Source organism: Trachemys scripta, chromosome 4, assembly GCF_013100865.1.
Source record: "Trachemys scripta elegans isolate TJP31775 chromosome 4, CAS_Tse_1.0, whole genome shotgun sequence".
Classification (NCBI taxonomy): Eukaryota; Metazoa; Chordata; order Testudines; family Emydidae; genus Trachemys; species Trachemys scripta.
In genome coordinates, this window is record NC_048301.1 from 90,989,190 (window position 1) to 91,008,236 (window position 19,047).

At 39.2% G+C, this 19,047-nt stretch overlaps 1 protein-coding gene across 3 annotated transcripts in view; it reads right to left on the reverse strand.

The window, feature by feature from the left end:
• Window positions 1-19,047, reverse strand: part of WT1 (WT1 transcription factor) — a 47,328-nt gene that overhangs the window by 11,897 nt on the left and 16,384 nt on the right. For 2 of the 3 annotated variants that reach the window (XM_034769916.1, XM_034769915.1), the window contains exons 4-6: window positions 16,995-17,072; window positions 6,699-6,801; window positions 5,125-5,275 (exon numbers count right to left, since the gene is read on the reverse strand). In XM_034769916.1, the coding sequence (XP_034625807.1) occupies window positions 5,125-5,275; window positions 6,699-6,801; window positions 16,995-17,072 (332 nt within the window). The remainder of the gene's footprint in view (window positions 1-5,124; window positions 5,276-6,698; window positions 6,802-16,994; window positions 17,073-19,047) is intronic. The other variant, XM_034769917.1, reaches the window with a different exon arrangement.

Sequence of the window (19,047 nt, forward strand, 5' to 3'; positions counted from 1 at the left end):
GTGCAGGAGGGGCTCCGGGTTTGGGGGGGGCTCAGGGCTAGGTCAGGTGATTGGGGCATGGGCTTACCTCGGGTGGCTCTCTGTCAGTAGCGCAGCGGGGGTGCTAAGGCAGGCTTCCTGCCTGTCCTGGCACTGCGGACCGTGCTGCGCCCCAGAAGTGGCCAGCAGCAGGTCTGGCTCCTAGGCACAGGTGCGCAAGCAGCTCTCACACACAGGCACAGCTTTCTCCCCCCCCACGGAGCATGCAGAGCTCCGTGGCCCCTCCACCTAGGAGCCAGTCCTGCTGCTGGCCACTTCTGGGGCACAGCGTGGTGTCAGAACAGTTAGGGACTAGCCTGCCTTAGCCGGGCAGCACCGCCGACGGGACTTTTAATGGCCCGGTCAGCAGTGCTGACCAGAGCTGCCGCAACCTAGTGTCTTACATTCCGGGTCGCAACCCGCAGTTTGAAAACCAGGGAGTGGAAATTATAACTTGGGGCAGAAACCTGTTGCATATATCTCTCTCCACATTGAGGGAGGGGGCGAATTTTATAAGCTTGCACTGTACAGTTCTCTGTGCAGCAGAAGACAGTATAATTTTGGGTTTACACCCTGGGGGGGGGGGCTGCTTTAGCAACTGGGAGTGCCTTAGCTGAGCCATCCCAGGCAGAGCTAATCTCAGCATCTGTGTGAAGCTGCAGCTGGGTGTGTCCCTATACTGTGTGTATGCTGGTGAAAAAGCAAGGAAACTTATCACAGCACCACAATGTGAAAGAGAGCCCAGGCTGGTGGGTCAGGTGGGCTGAGTGGTACCCCAGTTACAAGTGGCACCCTGGTGGGAACCCGTTACACCATGACTATATACTTTCAAACACAACCTTGGACTTTCAACACCACAAGCTGAAACCCCTAACACTTGAATTAAAAGGATCAGCTCCATTAATTGCAGGCTCTCAGGCGTCACTGAGGGCAGCTGCTAGACAGAATCACCACCACACACACTTACCCTGTATATTACAAAATCCTTAAAAAGCAAAATTCTTGACAATTACTGCTCTCTCTCTCTCTTTTTAAATGAAAAGGTAGTTTTTAGAGACAGAAGGTCCAAAAAGCTATTTTCTATATAAGATGACCAATTTCTACTCAAAGTGAATTCATAGCTTTATCAGGAATTGGAATATCATCAGACAAAATCTGGAAAGAATTATGATGTTTCTGCCATAGATCAAGTTCATGAAGGTGTGTGTGTGTGTGTGTGTGTGTGTGTGTGTGCGCACGTGTGCGTCTGTCTCATATATATATTATATATAAAAAAAGAGACACACACACACACACACACAAACACGTATTTATGTATAATCAGTTTTCACAAAGCAATCCCTGAAATCTACTCACCACATTATTTGCATTATTGTTTACAATTTATAATTTATTTTTGCATTTCTTTAGGAGCCCAATCTACTACAGTGGAATATTCCAGATAACAAGTGCGCTTTTATGGTTATATGTGTTTCAATAATGGCATTGTTAACAGCGGATAAGCAATCTTCGAGGGTACAAAATGTCAATGTATTTTCTACGAGAACTTTGTTGAAACATTACTAAAAACTGATTAGAGATTCCAATTTTGTGTTTCAGAGCTCTGCTTGATTTTGCAATATAGCAGTTGGTAACATTATCTGAAAGAAAAGGACATAAGTAGAGGAACTAATGAGTCAGTCATATAAATATGTAGTAGATGATGGGAAGAAATACATCAAGGGCCAAAATTATTTTGTAACAGCACTAACAGCTAATTTAAGTTTACATATTAATATTTCATCCTGTTTCAAATCAAGTGTCCATTATTGCAAAACCTGATCTATTACTATATTAAGAAAGGTGGAAGGGCTACTGCATGTGTGTATTCTAATACCACATTACACCAGGAATAGTACAATTGTATATTGGTTACAGAAAGACAGGCCTGATACAGCCAAAAGTAACCTCTATAGTAGCTGGCCCCTGGAAGCTCTCCAGGACTTGTAGTACTGACGGACCCTGGTCATCAGCAGGCAGGATCAAACCTGGGGCCTCTGGAGTTTAGTGCATGAGCCTGTACTGCCTGAGCTAAAAGCCACGTGGCCTTTAGCTAAGGCTGTAGAGCAGACTCATTAATCTCTCTCTGGTCTCGGTGCCACTAGATGAGACAGAGCACCACACCCAGGAGGTGTGTGGGTTACACAGCCAAAAGTAACCTCTATAGTAGCTGGCCCCTGGAAGCTCTCCAGCTTTCCTACAACTATCCAGAGTACTGTCTACACAAAGGTGTATGTGTTAGTGGAAGAAGAAGAAGAAGATGATGATCCCTCTTTTTGTGAGTGCAGAACACCATGCTAGACATTCTACTGCTATTCCCTTTCTAGTTGTCTGACTCCACTCAGTCTAACTGGCATATTTAATACTGAACCCTAAGTTTACAATGCTCAGGTGTTGCTCAGCTGCCTGTTTAATCTTAGATTAAGAAACAGTTTAAAAGGGCTGTGGCTTTACTTTACCAGGTGGTCCCTAGCTGGCAGCTCCATTATATTCAGACTGGCCTGATGATGGTCCCTTATAGATTTCTCTAAGACAATGCCTTGCACCTAAAAACAGCAAGTGGGGTGTGGAAGGAAAGGAGGAGTAGTAAAGAAGCTATCACTCAGTAAGCACCGCCACCAGGAAAAGAGACACTCCACAGCAGTGATTCCAAAAGGATAACTCCTCCATAAAAGAAAGATTGGTTTCCAAAGCTTTCCACAAAATGGCTGCACAACCCCCATGCTGGGAAAGAGGGGAAAGACAAAGATACAAAGAGACTAGAAATGGGACCCTCCACAAAGTTCACATCTGAATATATTAGATACCACTGAGTATGGATGGACCTGCCCTTTTATAAAGCTAAGAGACATTTGCAAAATTCAAAACCATATCTAGATTTGAATTTAAAATATCTGAAAGTTCAGGGATGTACAGATCTTGGGCCACATCTGAAAGAGAGATCATTCTGGGGGAAAAGCCCCTCTGGGTTTGCGAAGCATGGAATGCAATGAAGCATTTATCGTGAGCGTTTATCTCCTCTCTCTGGCACCTCTACAGCTCACTCTAGAGGAATAAGGGTATTTATGCCCTTCAAAGGCAGTCAGAAAACTCCCTCTGGAGAGGATAGCCAGCTACAGTCCCAACATCTACAGCTTCCTGTAACTTTTTTGTCTCCAAATATTATAGAGCAAGTGCTAAATAGTGTGTGGTATAATGCAGTACATCTCTTGCAGTTAAAGAAAAAAAAAAAAAAAAGATTCAGGAGTAACCTTTGTGAGGCATCCAGAAATAATATGGTATAAACCAAGCATCTACATGTAATAAAATAAGAGCTGAATAATTAACAATTTTCAAATTATGGAAAATCAAGGTCTGAAGCAAATAAGTTTAGCGATGGAGGAAATAGGAGTGATTGTGAGGACAACTCAAAACTGTTTAGACATTTTCAAGCAAAATACTGGCATAAGCAGCTGTTAGAGGCTCCCAAGTGCCTACAAAATTGTATTTTAAAACTGTTTATGGAGACCAGAGTACTGTTTGTGTACAGCTTGAGCTGTGAAGCCTAAATTGCAGTTACAATCTAAAGTATCTTGAATTTGTAGTCTGAGCAACACTGAAGATGTCCAGCTGAATATTCCATGTGTTGTGCAGTCTGTGCATTATTAAATTAAAAATGCATTGCACTGGATTATCCTTAAGATCTTTACAATTGCTGTGCGCAATTAACATTGCCATAGTATTCAAAGTATTCCACAGGCCTGGGGTTTGCAATCTCTTTTATAGTGTGAGCCATATTTTAACAGAGATAGTGTATGATAGACCATGTGACTATTTACAATGGACCACCTCTCAACAGTCTATTTCATCCCTATGATAATGACAGCAATTGCTGATGTGGTAGAGCAGTAGCATGAAAATGTGTATCTTTAGCACAGTTGTGATCCTAAGAGCATCCCAACGCAGAAGGACAAGGGGCTCAGTGATAGCTCTTAATAAGTTTCAGATGGCCTCACCATTCCAGTGTACCCCAATGCACTAAGGTCATAACCTGTAACTAAAAGGTGTCATGTAAAGTGTCAGTAGGAAGCTAATAACATACTGATCATTAATATGATTGTGTAATGTATGTACAGAGGACAAATTCAAAGTTAAAAACTTATTGGAAATTATGTTATCAAAGTGTGTCTTCCAGGCAGTGCTGAAGTTACCCTACCCTAGACAAAGGAATGTGATTCTGCCACCTTGAAGATATTTCCAAAGTACATTAAGAGACAATTGGAATGCAATCTAGATAGAAAGTAAACAGACCCATCAAGCCAGCAAGGGGAAGTATTAACTACTGAGCATCACAGCAGGGGGAGGAGATTTCAGGAAACAGATTAATTTGCATTTTAGCAAATACCAGTGAGGGAAGAAACCAGCAAGGAATTTCCTTCACCACTAGACTTCATGTCTCCTTCCTCGTATCTTGAATGAGCTTCACTTTGGGGGGAAACCTTCAGAAGAATCTATTTCAAAGGTTCACTGGACTATATAAGAGAGGGGCAATGAACCCCAAGCTATCTTTCACCTAGGAACTGAGCACTTTGGACTCTATCAGAAATCCTGACCAGATGGGTGGTCAGCCATCTTGCTGGAAGGTAGATGGATAAGGAAAACTACCTTGGACAAGGGCTGTAGCTTGTTGTGTTAAGTCTTAGCTTCTAGAAAGCATATTTCACTTTTATTTGCTTTTAGCCATTTCTAACTCTATCCTTTAGGCTATTAAGTGAGTTCCAGTATATCTCCTTTTGTGAATAAACTTCTTTTACTTGTAATCTAAACCAGTCCAGTGCTGTGTTGGATTTAAAATGAATGTTAATTAGAGTTAATGTGGCAAGTTACTGAGTATGGTATCTTTAAAGGAACAGACAAACCTTAATATCTTTCTGAATGGTCCAGGAGAGGGGACAGACACACAATCAATCATCATCATCATCCAGATCTCCTCTGTACATGGAGCTATGGGTTACCTCTTCTGCCTGATCTTGATTTTAAAACCACCCCCTTTATATGGCATCTTGCTTAGACAATGCAGGCACTTACCGGTGTGCTTTCTGCTGTGCATCTGTAAATGGGACAACTTAAAGTATCGTTTGTTACAGCCAGGGTACGCACACATGAAGGGACGTTTTTCATTCGTCTCGCTAGCTGATCGGACAATAGTTGGAGCGACTCCTGGCACTCGCCGAACATCCTACAATGTCAGAAACAGCAGTGTGCATAGCTAATGTGAGCACATATAGTCACAAACCTGCTCCCATGTAATCAGTAGAAACACTCAAATAAACTTCAACACGAGTATGATCCTCTGATGTATCTACCATACTACAAATGACCATTTTTGTATTCTATTAATAATGTATAACCGTGTTCCTTCACCTTTTCCATATACAGCATTACAAATATGTGAAGGTAAACGCTACATGCTAAATTCCCTCTAATATTTATTATCTTACAATAAATGGGCCAAGTTCCAAACTAATTACCAACAGCATAAATGTGGAGTAACCCCCTTTAGCATCAATGGACTAGCTTCAGAATTATAACAGTGTAAAAGAGATCGGAACCTGACCCAGAGTAATGTTTTTATACTTAATTTTACAAGCTAGAAATTAAGCTAAGGTCCAAGGAAGTCAATGTAAGAAAAAATGTTACTATTAGATACTGCTGTAGATTGCAACCTTGACTATACAATGGTACTGCCACAGTGTTCCAACCAAGATGAACTTTCTTCTGGGATAATTGAATGTTAACTGCACAGTTCTGTTCCACTGCATGTAAAGTTTAATCATTTAACTTTTTTCTAAGAGCTGGTTCACTAAGTGATGAATTGTTAAACTATAAAAAAGGACCAAGTACTATTAATATAATCTAAAGATCGTCCTATTGAGATACATTAACAACACTGAAGCAGTGCAGAAAAGACAGAATATATTTTAAATTTCTTAAAAAGCTTTGTGGCCAGTCTATTCAGTTTACCGAACGTATGCATTTATTGTGCCTTATGTCAAGGCACATCAAGCGTAATATACAGCATGGGATCCATTAGTATTAATTCTATAACCAGTTAGAAATGGATGGGAATCAACCCTCCTGGATTTTATGGCCCTTTCAAGTGTTTAACTGGTGATTTAGCCATTAGGGGTGCGATCATTTTGTGTACTTCTGTCTTCAGGGAATGATGTTCAAATTGTTACAATTTCACAAATCCACACATTCAGAACTTCATCTGACACCTCATTTTTGCTCAACCTTATATACAATCCCAGATCTAATCTACTATAACTACAGAAAAAGTTATGTGGCCAAAGTTACTAAATACCTAACTTTCAAGTTAGATGAGAGGCCTCTAATTTTTGGCCATCCTAAAGTTAGTGAATAATGCAGGTCCAAAGATATATTTTAGAAGGAAAAATACATGATTTTTCATACTACAACATGGTGATCTTATTTTGTTCCTCAGTGAAATTGGAAGTCAACTTATCTCAGAGATTTCTTAATGACCTAAAAAGTTAGCAACAGAATTATGAATACCAAATCAAATAATCAATAAGTAACTGAAACCCTATAAAAAGAGGAATTCTTCTTCCCTATGTAGAATGTCCTAATATACTTACTTGTATTCCTCTAAAGACTCCATGGGTGTGTATTCTATATTGGGCCCCACAGCTGTATAACATAGGACCAGTGTGGTTGTCACTCTCATATCCTGTTGCATGGCTGCAGATAAAGAGGGGAACAATGCATAGAGTTATATATTATTTTAGTGCACAGCTCCAAGCAAGAGAATTTGTTTCTTAATATGGTGATAAATTATTTAGGCTTTGATTTGGTAGTCAGGAGATCCATCCTCAAGTGAAAATTACTGGAGAAAGATTTCTCTTTCATTGCATGGGTCAGCTCATGATCATCACTTTTCCAGCACAATGCATTGACTCAATAATATAGTTGCAGTTATTATTGCCCAATAAATACGGTCCAGAAAAAAAAGGAGTATTGTCATGGTTTAAAGTGTGATGCATTACCACAAAGATGTTAAGAAAAAGAGACACACACAGGAACATAAACTTATGTGCATATGTGCAAGTTATTTATCAGCTAAATGCTGAGCTGGCTATTGCTAATATCTTTGGAATGAGCAAAATGCCTCAAGTTTCACATTAAGTACAGTGGATTTTGTCAGCACCTCATGACTCAGATATTACCAGATAGTACTGAGAAAGTGATGACATTTATAAGAATAGCAGTCGTGTACTCATAAGTACAGATTACAAATCAGCGTCCTAACCATTTAACCCACATATCAGCTTGCAAGACGCACTGTAGTTTAACTCTTTGTAAAAAGCAGCCTATGCTAAACACAAAGGGGATGAGCCTCAGTTGGTGTAAATTATCAAGATTCCCCAGGCAGCAGCACAGCAACATTTAAAATAAATGTTTTTTTCACAATTTTGTTTACCTAGTTAAGACGTATCCTGCAAAATGTTATGTTTTGGTGTGTAGAAAGGTAGGAACACTAATGGATTTTTCCACTTTAATAACTGTGAGATGAACACTGCAATTTTTAGTTCTGAATTAATAGTCATTTGTGTTAATAAATTAAGAGCTGTAGGTGTTTAAATTTCAGTATCATGAACATTCAAAAACTCCAGGAGTAGAGTCCAGGGAGACACAATGGGGGAACAATGTAAATGGATGAAAAGTGGGATTCTGAAGCAAAGCCTAGAATAACCAGGTCTATTGCCATCACAATTAGAGGCCACTGAGGCTCCAGACCTCTGACTGAAAAGGAAAGCAGGGCCCACTGAAAGAAAGCAGTCTATGTGGAGGTCCAGTCTTTCGAATGATTTACAAGAACAAACAATGGAATTGCAGGCTGGAAAGTGTCTGAAAGTTTCATGAATATGACCAAAGGGGAGAGAGCTTTTGTGACTATGTAATATTTGTAAAATGTGTGTGTTGCATTCTTCTTTAGCAAGTCCACATCAAGACTAGCAGTCTGCTTCTGACGCCTAATAGAGGTGTTCCTTTGCTTCACGTGGTACAGTTCTGTAGGTTCAAACTCTGCTAATGGCACCCTCTTCTACTAATTACACTAAACCCAAAGGAAAGCTTCCGACACACATGCAAAACCTCCGCTGGGGAGATTACCTTCATATTCTGGAGGCTTCTCTCCCCAAAATTCATCATGGGGTATCCCAATAACAGCCTTTTTTATCCAACTGTTCAGGATGGTACTGCATGACAGCTACCTACCTAGAAGCCACAACTAGCTTTCTTGAAAGAAAGACAGATTTTTAGTTCAATTGTTTTTTTCAGAGCCAAATCTACAAAGCTATGGTGTCACATCCTTGGCTGGGCAAATCAGTGGATCAAAAGTGACACAGCAAGCATGTGTTCCACTTTTTCACAAATTCTACAACAGCTGTGATTTTCCTGGTTTGGAAGGGCTAGTTTTTTTTCAAGAACACCTAAACCTGGCAAAACCAAAGAGTTAAAGACTAGGCCTCATAGGAAAGTAGAAGCTTTTTTAAAGTTCACAATGAAACAGGCTAAAAGAGGGTTGCAAGGTGAATAAAATCTTTTAATAGTGGTGTTACCATTAGTAATAGGGAGAGAACAATGCTGGCACCTGTTCAGGGCAGGAATCCTCTTATCTATGTATCAATGCCTACCACAATGGGACCCCAATCCCGATTAAGGCCTTAGGTGCTACCAGAATACAAACAATAAATCATTTTCTCAGTTACAGCATTCACCAATATCAGAGAGCCACAAATGACCCCATCAATGTTGAATTTTCCTCTCAATTCGAAGGACAGCAACAATGAAATCTGCTACTTGTGTAAAAGCCTGTCAAAGGGAAGGAGCATCTACCACATGGCAACATCTGTTTTAATCGCCGTTGAGGGGAAGGAAGTTAGCATGTTATAGTAAGGGAGAGGCATCTGTGCAGTTCACAGCAGAAGCAGTTGCTGATCTGTAGTGCCATAGGAAAGCAAGGGTAAATGTAAACTTAATCATTATTAGTCACCTGTCTGAGTAGCCTAATTTAGCTTTATAATCCTTCACCTATCAGATCCACACCCCTGATAGCAGCCTAGGCAGTTCAAGAGACAAGATAGTTTGTAGGAAGATACCCTAAACATATGATAAACTTTACACTGGAAGAAACCTCCAAAGGTACAACAAATTACAGAAATCATGTATCAGAGGGGTAGCCGTGTTAGTCTGTATCCACAAAAACAACAAGGAGTTTGGTGGCACCTTAAAGACTAACAGATTTATTTGGGCATAAGCTTTCGTGGGTAAAAAAAACTCACTTCTTCAGATGCATGGAGTAGAAATCATGCTATAAAACATAGACTAACTTGCACTCTATATTGTCTGAAATACAGGAGACTTGCAAGGTTTTCATTTGTAGGTGCCAAGGATTTTCTGAAGGACTATTCAGTTCTGTAATGGAAAATAGCCAGCAGAACCCACTTATCCTAGGAATTAGAAATGGAAGGAAGATATACGAGATCCCCTGGAATGCTCCTCATGGTATTTTCTCCAGTCTACTTTTAAAATATCTTCATGGATGGGGCTTCTACCAAATCGCTCTGTATTCCCCAAGCTTAAATTTCACTGACAGGAAGTTTTCCCTAACATTCCTCACATTTTTTTATTTCATCCCATTACTCCTGGTCATATGCCCTCTTTGCTTTGTTGAGCAGAACTGTAGTGAAAGGCTTGATCACATTAGAAATTGTTTTCAAAGCCACCTGACCACTCACATATTAACTAGTGAGCAAACTACCCATTTAACAGTTCTCCCGAAAAGGCATCTTAATAAGAAATAACCATAGTTCCAGTTCCTTAAAACCCACCAGCATTGTCAGGGACTTATCATATATGGCCCTGTTATACTAACTTTGTTCATGTCGAGTAGGAAGGCACAACTCAATAATGAGTAAGGGTAGAGTAACCTGACCCTAAACAATTGTAATATTCTCACATTGGGGCACTTACTGGAAGTCAATGGGACTGTTGGTACAGCACTGTAAGACTTTCACAAATTGGGCCTGTAACTGCTGCTTTGAATTGAAATCTCACTCTGCATTGATAGTCACTGCCACACAGCTTGTGAAATAGACTGGATTTCTCATGTCTCTCCCTCTCGCTATCTCCCTTTTGTTAAGAGCAAACATGATGCATGCCAAGCTATGTGAATTTGTTGATACACCCATAATGTATTTAGCAAACACACTAGAATGTGGAAGACTCAATGGAAGAACTAGGGTAAGTCTGGCAGCTCCTCTACAGCTTCTCAGACTTTCCAAAAATTACAGAATCACAACCACTGGTTTCATTTTACACAGGAGATAGCAACCAGAGGAAAGTCCAACCTCTATGAGCAATACAAGTCATCAGGGAGTTCATGCATGCAGTACACTAAAATAATTACAAATACACATCTTTCAGCTGGAGATCTTTTAATAAAAAAAAAAAAAAAAAGAGTGGGAAATTCTTTGACTTTAAGCTCTTTGGAGTAGGGACTATATTTACCTGGGTGAGCAGGCAGTACCTAGTACATTGTAACCACTAATGGCAAGTAAAAATATTAATACATAATAAATAAATAAATGTGTCCTGCTTGTTTACCAAGGGATCAATTGTCCTACATCTCTACAAATACATTGTAATCTATATAATTTTGCACCTTTGCATCTGAGCTAAATAAGAATAAACAAAACTTATGGTTTAAAATAAAGAAGTTGCAACTGAAGCCAAGGTGTTAATTGTAGAGTGGAAATTTGGAATCATCAAGAAGTCAAAGCAGGAAAAAATGGGAGAAAAAACTGTTTCCTCTGTTTAATGTTTAAAGTCATATTTATGACTGATAGGGGGGAAAAAATGCTGAAAAGAGTCAAGGCTAAGCAAAGCCAGATGCAGTTAAACCTGTTGTCAGGACAGGACTATTTTAGTGAGGCAGGCAAACACTACAGGAGTTCCTGATTGAGTAAAAACTGCAGGACTTGGCTCTTAAGGGTCCCAATTCTGCCTTCATTGGTGAATACAGAATTCCCTTGGAATCAATGGAAGTTGCACAGATCTACCCAAAGGCAGAACTGAACTGTAAATATTTAGAGTTCATCAAGTTGGTTGCTGAGATGGCCCCATATACATATTGTCCTTTGGTTCTAGGCAGCCAGCTGCAGACCTGGAAAAAATGCATAAAATGTAGCTCCACATTTCTGCAAAACAAAGATTGATACTTATGCAACATAAAATGCTAAGCAAGCGCTATATACTGTAGAGCATTTAGAAACATTTGTCTTTAGCATTAGGCCAGAAAATCCTTAACACTTGGAGAGTAGCTCTTTTAAAATGATTAATCTCGACGCTGTACAGATTGTACAGAGATTAATAAAAATGAAGGTTTTACAGATGAGAATGTGTGATGAAAAACAGAGCAGCTTTGGAGAGTTGTACCAATCTAAGACGTTATAAAAAAATCTCATAAAAGATTACTTTCTAATCTGAATATATAAAAAAACCCACAACCTGCAATTTCTCTCTCACACCAACTTTACTTTGTTACACTAGAACTGTCTGATTAGTTTACAACTAGCCTCAACTTAAATCTGGAGAGTCAAGCTTGATTTTTTATTATTATTATTTCATAAGACTAAAAAGGGACTTTATAGGGCATATTGAGAAGAGTGAGCAAATATCAGCATGAAACATGAATGCACATTGACTAATAAAATGGAAGAATTAAAAAATTAGGAAGGAAAAATTACACAAAACAGGCACCACGTTAAGATGCAATTTACTAGTGTTTCAATGCAGGAACTGGAATATTTGGGTGTAGAAACAGAGCCAAAAATAAGGCAGAACAAGGGTGCGGGCAGTCTGTGTGATAACAACACAGAAGAAAAATAAAGCTAATTTCCTTTGATAAAATATTTACCACACAATATTATGGGAAATATATGCCACCACTGAGGCAATAAAGAGAAGTCTGATTAATGATATAGATGATGTTTCCTCCTGTTATTGGTGGTAATGCTATTAAGCAGGAGGAAAGCATAAAGTTACTGCTTTATCTGCATTCTCCAAGGCAACTGACCATCAGAGAAATGATTTCACTGATTAGGGCCCAGTGTGCAATCATTATGGAGAAAGAAAAGTTGGCTGTTGAGATTAAGGCACTGGACTAGTATTCAGAGACCTGGGCTCAATTCACAGCTCTGCTTGTGTACTTATTTAGGCAGTTCACAATCTCTCTCAGTGAAATCCTTGTTCCACTGAAGTCAATGGGAATTTTGCCATTGACTTCAATGGAACTAGGATATTGCCTTCTGTGCCTCAATTCCCTATCTGTAAAATGGGGAGAGTACTTCTCTTCCTCACAGTGGAGAGGATAAATTCATGATTAGGCATTCTGATGTGAGAAAAAAGGGGTAAATGTTTAATACCATGAAAAACATATCATTGCATGCTCCCATTCACACTGGCTGCAGGTTTCAGCCCAGCTAGGGATGATTTAGACTCCCAGAATTTACTAATGGTGTTTTATAAGACTATGGTGAAGATTCTCTTGTTAATCTATTATAGAAAGCCTAAACCTGAAGGGTCTTGCATTAGAATGCAATTGTAATAGTGCTTTACAAAGGACCTCTCCATTGTTCTTTCCAGTGAGACCAAGCAAATGGCAATACACACTAGTGTGCATGGGAGCCCAGTCCACTGATTACATAGCTCAAGAATAAAGAAAAAAGGCACTGAGCCAAACTCAGTCAGTTCACATATGTGACCTCAGTGGGACTATACACGTTAACTTCAATTTCCAGATAGCATAGCCCTTATTTCTTCAATTTTCTATCTGCTCTGTGACAGAGCTCCTCGTTTGGTAGCTTATTTAGCTAGTCACAGGTTCAGGTTCCAAAGCAGGGTTGAGGCTTCTATCCAATATTGACAGGTTTATGCAATACCAGTGGGATGCTGCACTATAGTCTTTTTTCAGATCATGGCCCCAATTCTTGGGCCCACCTGAGTGGCACTTCTGAGACTGCCAGGGACTAGATAGCTGAATAGGTAGCTAGTCAATATTTTTCTTTATTCTCATTAATCAGTGTGTGGCCATATTATCAAACGCTATCCAAAACCTGTACTCAATAAAGAAATATTTATTTCCTCATGGGTCTTCCAGGGTTCTCATCACCATAGTATGGAGGATTTAATATTACCTAATGAAAGTATCTTCACATCACCTCCTATGAGGCCATATTATTTTCCCTATTTTACAGCTGTGAAACAAAGGCTCAGAGATTAAGGCTAAATTTATCAAAAGTGTCCACTAATTTTGAGTGTCCATCTTCAGATGAATAAAAGGCCTGATTTTTCAGAGTAATTAGCATCTTTATATCACTTTATATTTTCAAAGCACAGTGCCCATTGACTTCAGTTGCAGTTGTGATCTCTCAGCACTAATACAAATCAGACCCCAGCTGTCTCAACTTGGACACCAGAAAATGAGGAACACAGTTAGTGAACACTTGTGAAAAGTTTGAAAAGACAGAATCCTGTTCTTCTGAATGACATTTGACTGCTTAGCCATCAGACCATCCTTTCTCCTCCTGCAATCCTTTGCTTCATTCACTCCACACCTACCACTGTTTGCAACAAATTGGAGAGGGGTGGGCGGAATGGTTCTACAGACAACAGTCTCATTCACTATGCAATCCAGATCCATTTCCTGATTCCCGTCTATCCTGTGCACTAAACATAGGGTGACCAGATGTCTCGATTTTATAGGGACAGTCCCGATATTTGGGGCTTTTTCTTATATAGGCTCCTATTACACCTCCCGCCCCATACCGATTTTTCACACTTGATGTCTGGTCACCCTAACTAAACAAGACAGGAGTCCTGGGGATAAAATAGCATGTATCGCATAATCAAAGACTATATCATAATGCCTATGCATAAGGGGGGGGGGCTGAGTAAGGTTACATAACGAAAGTGCCAGGCAACCTTAACTATAGGTGTCACTGCCAACCCTGCCTAGAATATATGGTAGTAGTTTCATTTTAGTACATTAAACTTAAATTAAATATAAACCCAGGAAAAAGGCTACTGAATTAAGTTCATGTAAAATGATATGATATATCACTCTCTAAACCCTAACATATAATTTTAGATTTCCCAATTTCTTGCAAACTTGCAACAATATTTCTTTATTCTTTATAATACAATACATAAAAGAAAGTTCAGCTGAGTCATAAGGAAGTGGTGGGGGAAGAGGAGAATATCTATATAAGGATTGTCATCTTTGGAGAGAAATGAAGCTCTCCGTTTCAACATAAAGATGCCAATATTCATAAAAATACAACTTCAAGATTGAGAAAAGTATCTGAAACAGTAAACGCCTGGGAATCACTTATGAACAGTTCATATATTTTAAAGATGTAAATCTTAGGAAGAGTACCTTATGTTCATGGCAACTGAGTTTGGAGGTACTGTGTTTTGTAACTCTCAGCCAGAGAAGACAGATAACTATTTTGGCTCATATTACCAGTGATGAGGCCATGTCTAGCACTGATTTTCCACAGATTCTACAATCTTGGCCTATACCAAAACTTTCAGCTTTGTTTTACCATAGATCATTCATCTTGATTTCTTCTTTTTTCCTTTCAAGAATTCTAGGTCACAAACTTTATACTGCTAACAGTCTGCACTTTTGGACAAGTAAAACCATTTATTTTGTTCAGTACTCCTTTAATATTTCTATTGTGTCCCTTTTTTTCCACTCAGTTCCCCAAAGAATAACCTCTTCCTTGTTTTAATAACTTGGACCTCGGTCAAGGTTGATGTGTTTCTCCTTTTTGCAGGATATTTTCTTCAGAAGAGACAAAACAGTGTCTAATATTGCAATGAAGGGTTTTTTTTTTTTTTTTAAAGGGTGCAGTTTAAAGAGGAAATTACAAACAGTTATGAAAAAAGTAGGAAATAGCCTCAGCAGCAGAGCTGGTCAGCTTGATTTGTACACAATAGTTGGGTTTGAAGAGAAGGGACTCCCCTTTCTCTCCAGTAAGGGAGCTGCCTGACAGATTCCAGGTGTGTCACAGAAGACGACCACTTCAAACTCGTGCTCCTTTCCACTAGTTTGCTCTGACACACATGGTTTACTACACTACTATCTAGTGCCTCTAGACTTCAGGTACCATTCACGAATGAGGGTTAGAAGCAAATCAGCAATATTTCATACTATTGTGCTTGCAAAGTAACAGGAAACCCATATTGGACAAGCAGCAAACAGGCTAGAGTCCATTCCCTGCAAGGTGGGAGGGTGACAATGATATGGAGGAAGGAAGCCAGAGAAGATGGAAAGGGCCAGGAAAGGCAGGGACAGAGGATGTGGGGCCTGGAGAAGGGAAAGATAATAAAAAGGAGGGAGAGAAGAGCTGGCATGAGGAGCAGAGTGAGGTTAGAACTAGAGAAAAAGGAGAAAGGAATGGAGGGAAGGAGGCACAGGAGGTAGCAGCAGTAGTCTAAGCCTGGAACTCTTTCATTTGTTCTTGCTCTCACTGTGTTGTAGGAGTGTGGAGAACACTTTACACCCTGCAATCCTGGCCAGGACAGTTTGAGGCTGATTATGGCAGGGGTGGTGAGAGCAGACCAGGCCTGATCATCCCAGCATTGATACCCAGGCAGATGATCAGCCCCCGCACACTTCCCACACCCAAAATGCTGTTCTCCCAGCTTTTCATGGCTCTTTCCCCTTCTGCTTTTTTGCTCAGGCCACCCCTGCATTGTGTCTCACTCCCCAGGCCCTCTCTAACAGCTACCATTGTTATTTCACACACCACACAGGTCACGCGCTGCCTTTGGCTATGAGCTAGGCCCAGCAGCCCACTGGCAGGCATTCCAGATGCCGAGCACGCACAAGTCCAGGGCTGAATCCAGCACAAGATCTATTGGGCAGCCACTGTTTACAAGTTACAGAAAGCACATTTCTGAATTGCACTCTGACCCAACAGTAGTTATGATGGGGTCAAGAAGACAACACCTCATTGCAAGAAAGTCTGAACTAATCAGAGGTCAGAATCTAAAAAAAAAAAAAAAGCATATTTTTTTAAAATTTATATTAATGGAAGTTAACAGAATGGACAAGCTCCACATCTAACTTCACCATTCAATTGCAGAGGTTTTTCCACTGTTTCCCATCCTTCATTCACAGGCTTATTTTGTTAGTGCTTTGGAGTAGAGATCTACCTTGTCTTCATACTCATTCATGCAGTCCCTCCTATCAGATATTGGTGCTGTATATATGGAATAATATGGCTGCTTAGAACCATCTATAATATAATTATACAGGTTTTCACATTCATGTTATCCCAACTTACATTCAAATATTACTGGTCTATTACTGGAAAACACCTTGCTTACACAAATTGAAAGCTATTACATTTACTTGGCACCTGAATTGTGTAACCTACAATGAAGACAGTTTATTTAGACAGTAAAATGGTTAAAAAAAAATCTACAACCAACATACTGTTCTCCAAGACAGATTGATTTAAGTCAAAAGACCAAAACAAAAAACAAAAAAAACCATAATTTAAGAAAATATTGCTAGTTCTTTCCCAGTTGACTAACCTTCGACTAAAAAAATCTAAGAGAAAACTTGACCATAAAATTCTTATTAACTGTGAACTGACTAGTAGAATAAAAATTTTAATAGTTCAATAGGGTTATTTTTTTAAACTCAACATATTAAATTACAGACAAATAAAGACCTATTTTTTGGACATGTTAGCATTTTTCATGCCAGTAACCTTATTCCATTCATAAAATAAAAAATAAAATGAAGTTAACTACACTAATGCAGAAGAAGATTACAAAATAATAAAACACCTTACCCCTTTAATGTAGATCCCAAGTTCATTTGATTCCATGTCATGCATTCAATCTGTGAGGTCATTTGGTATAAATTGTCACTGTTATGAAAATATCTAGAATTAGAACTAAATTACTTGACCAAAATTCAAGTAATACTTAAAAGAAGCAATAATTTTCATTTTTCTTTTTTAAAAAGTGTTTTCAAAATACATATAGCAGTACCAAATTAATGTATTTTATTTCAACTCTTATCTGTTTGTGACATTAATTTTAAAAGAAAAAGAAAGAATGATTATGTGGTAAAAGACAAGGTGTTCATTGTGATCTAACTTGTAAATTTTAAATGGCTGAAAATTATATGCAATAAAGCTCTTAAAGAAAAAAAAAATACTGCAATTAAATTAATGGAACCAGTATATGCAGATTTGTGGGTTAGCAATAAAGAAGATTTCTTATTTTTATAAAAAAGAAAGCAAGTGAACTAACTTTTAATAAAGCGTGTAGAGGATCACGTGGTTAATGGACTGAAAGCTATCAGGACTGGTGACCAATGTTACTACATATAGTGACTTGACAAGAAAAATGGAGTGGTTGAACCATAAATTAAACTCACAACTGGAATACTAGTCTTTTTTGGTTTTATGTTTTTTTGTAAAATGTTATAATCTTAGAACAATGAACTCAGCAGACAGCAATATTCTCAGAAACTGGTTGTCAGTTGCTTACTTTCTATTTTTAAAGAAAACACTTCAGTGGTTTTTTATTTGAGATCAACTGTAACCAAAAGAAATGTAGATTACAGATCTACTGATATAATAATGCTCAACACTTATCACAAATAATTTAAATAGAAAAGTGAACAGGTATGTGCTTCGAGGAGGGGAAAAACTGCTGCAGACTTGCAACACCAAAAGCAGTCCGTTTCCCTAGGGTTTTCTCAGTAAGTTAGCCGTAAGAGGAGAGTCTCGCTATACAGACAGGGCTGAGCAAGTTGGTTTCCTTCTACACCGCATGCTCGCACAACATTTCTCCATGGAAAACCACCGTGTGTTCTTTCTGAATCTTGGTTCTCCTGGAAATCCAAGTTCCCATTGCTACCCAACATTTCTCCGATCTGCTGCAGAGACTCTAACTGAAACAACGTTTTGAGTCTCTAGTCTTTTCGAATCGATTTTCTGATTGATGTGGGTGCCAGTGAAATAGCAATTCACAATCAACATAAGACCCCTGGTTGATTAATAATAGCTAAACTCACTAGATTTATGTAATGATTGTATATAATTTTGTTGAGAGAGTTTTTTCATGGCAGGTAGAAGTGAGCTAGAAAAGTCAGATTCCAGTGGGAAGCTTTTGCATATAAAACAAGTTAAATTACTTCAATCTTAAAGTATGTGTAATATCATTTGTCAGTATCGCGGGACACTATTATTCATTAGAATGTCTGAACTGCTATTATGCTACTACAATGTCCTGCATATCAGCTCCGAAATTGTTAGACTCTCCTGCAGTTTCCCCATTTGCAATAGCAGTTCGTGCTGGTCTGTGCCACTACGTTTTGCAATTCCACGAATTCTTCCTGTAATGCTGCTGTAATTAATTCCTCCAGGGCCCTGATTTTTATTAGAAGTGCCCGCCCGATGCATTTACAGCAGGAGATTTCCCTTTAACTTTCTTTCCCTTGACAGTTCATTTATAAGAGCCTCCTCCACAATATTTCCCCCCTTCCTCCTTTGCTTTTTCATCAAGCAGTACACATTCATCTTGTCACTAACCAGCAGCCACTGTATTCCATACTGGGTTTGGTGACAGTGCACAAAACAAATCGCTTAGGAACCAGGACAATGTTCAGAGACACGTTGAAGGTAGTCCTGGGCTCCATTTCGGTACAGTTTGAAGCGTGGCTGGCTCATGCACTCCATTCAATAGGAGGTTTACAACTATGTGTCCCGGCTACAAAAGACAGCCTTGCCGGTGCGATCAGGGGAATTCTCCGCTTAAGGGATCCTGAGTTTACACTGGTCATCAAATAAACTCAAAGATGGTTTGTCCCTTGCAACAGGTACAGAGGCAAAT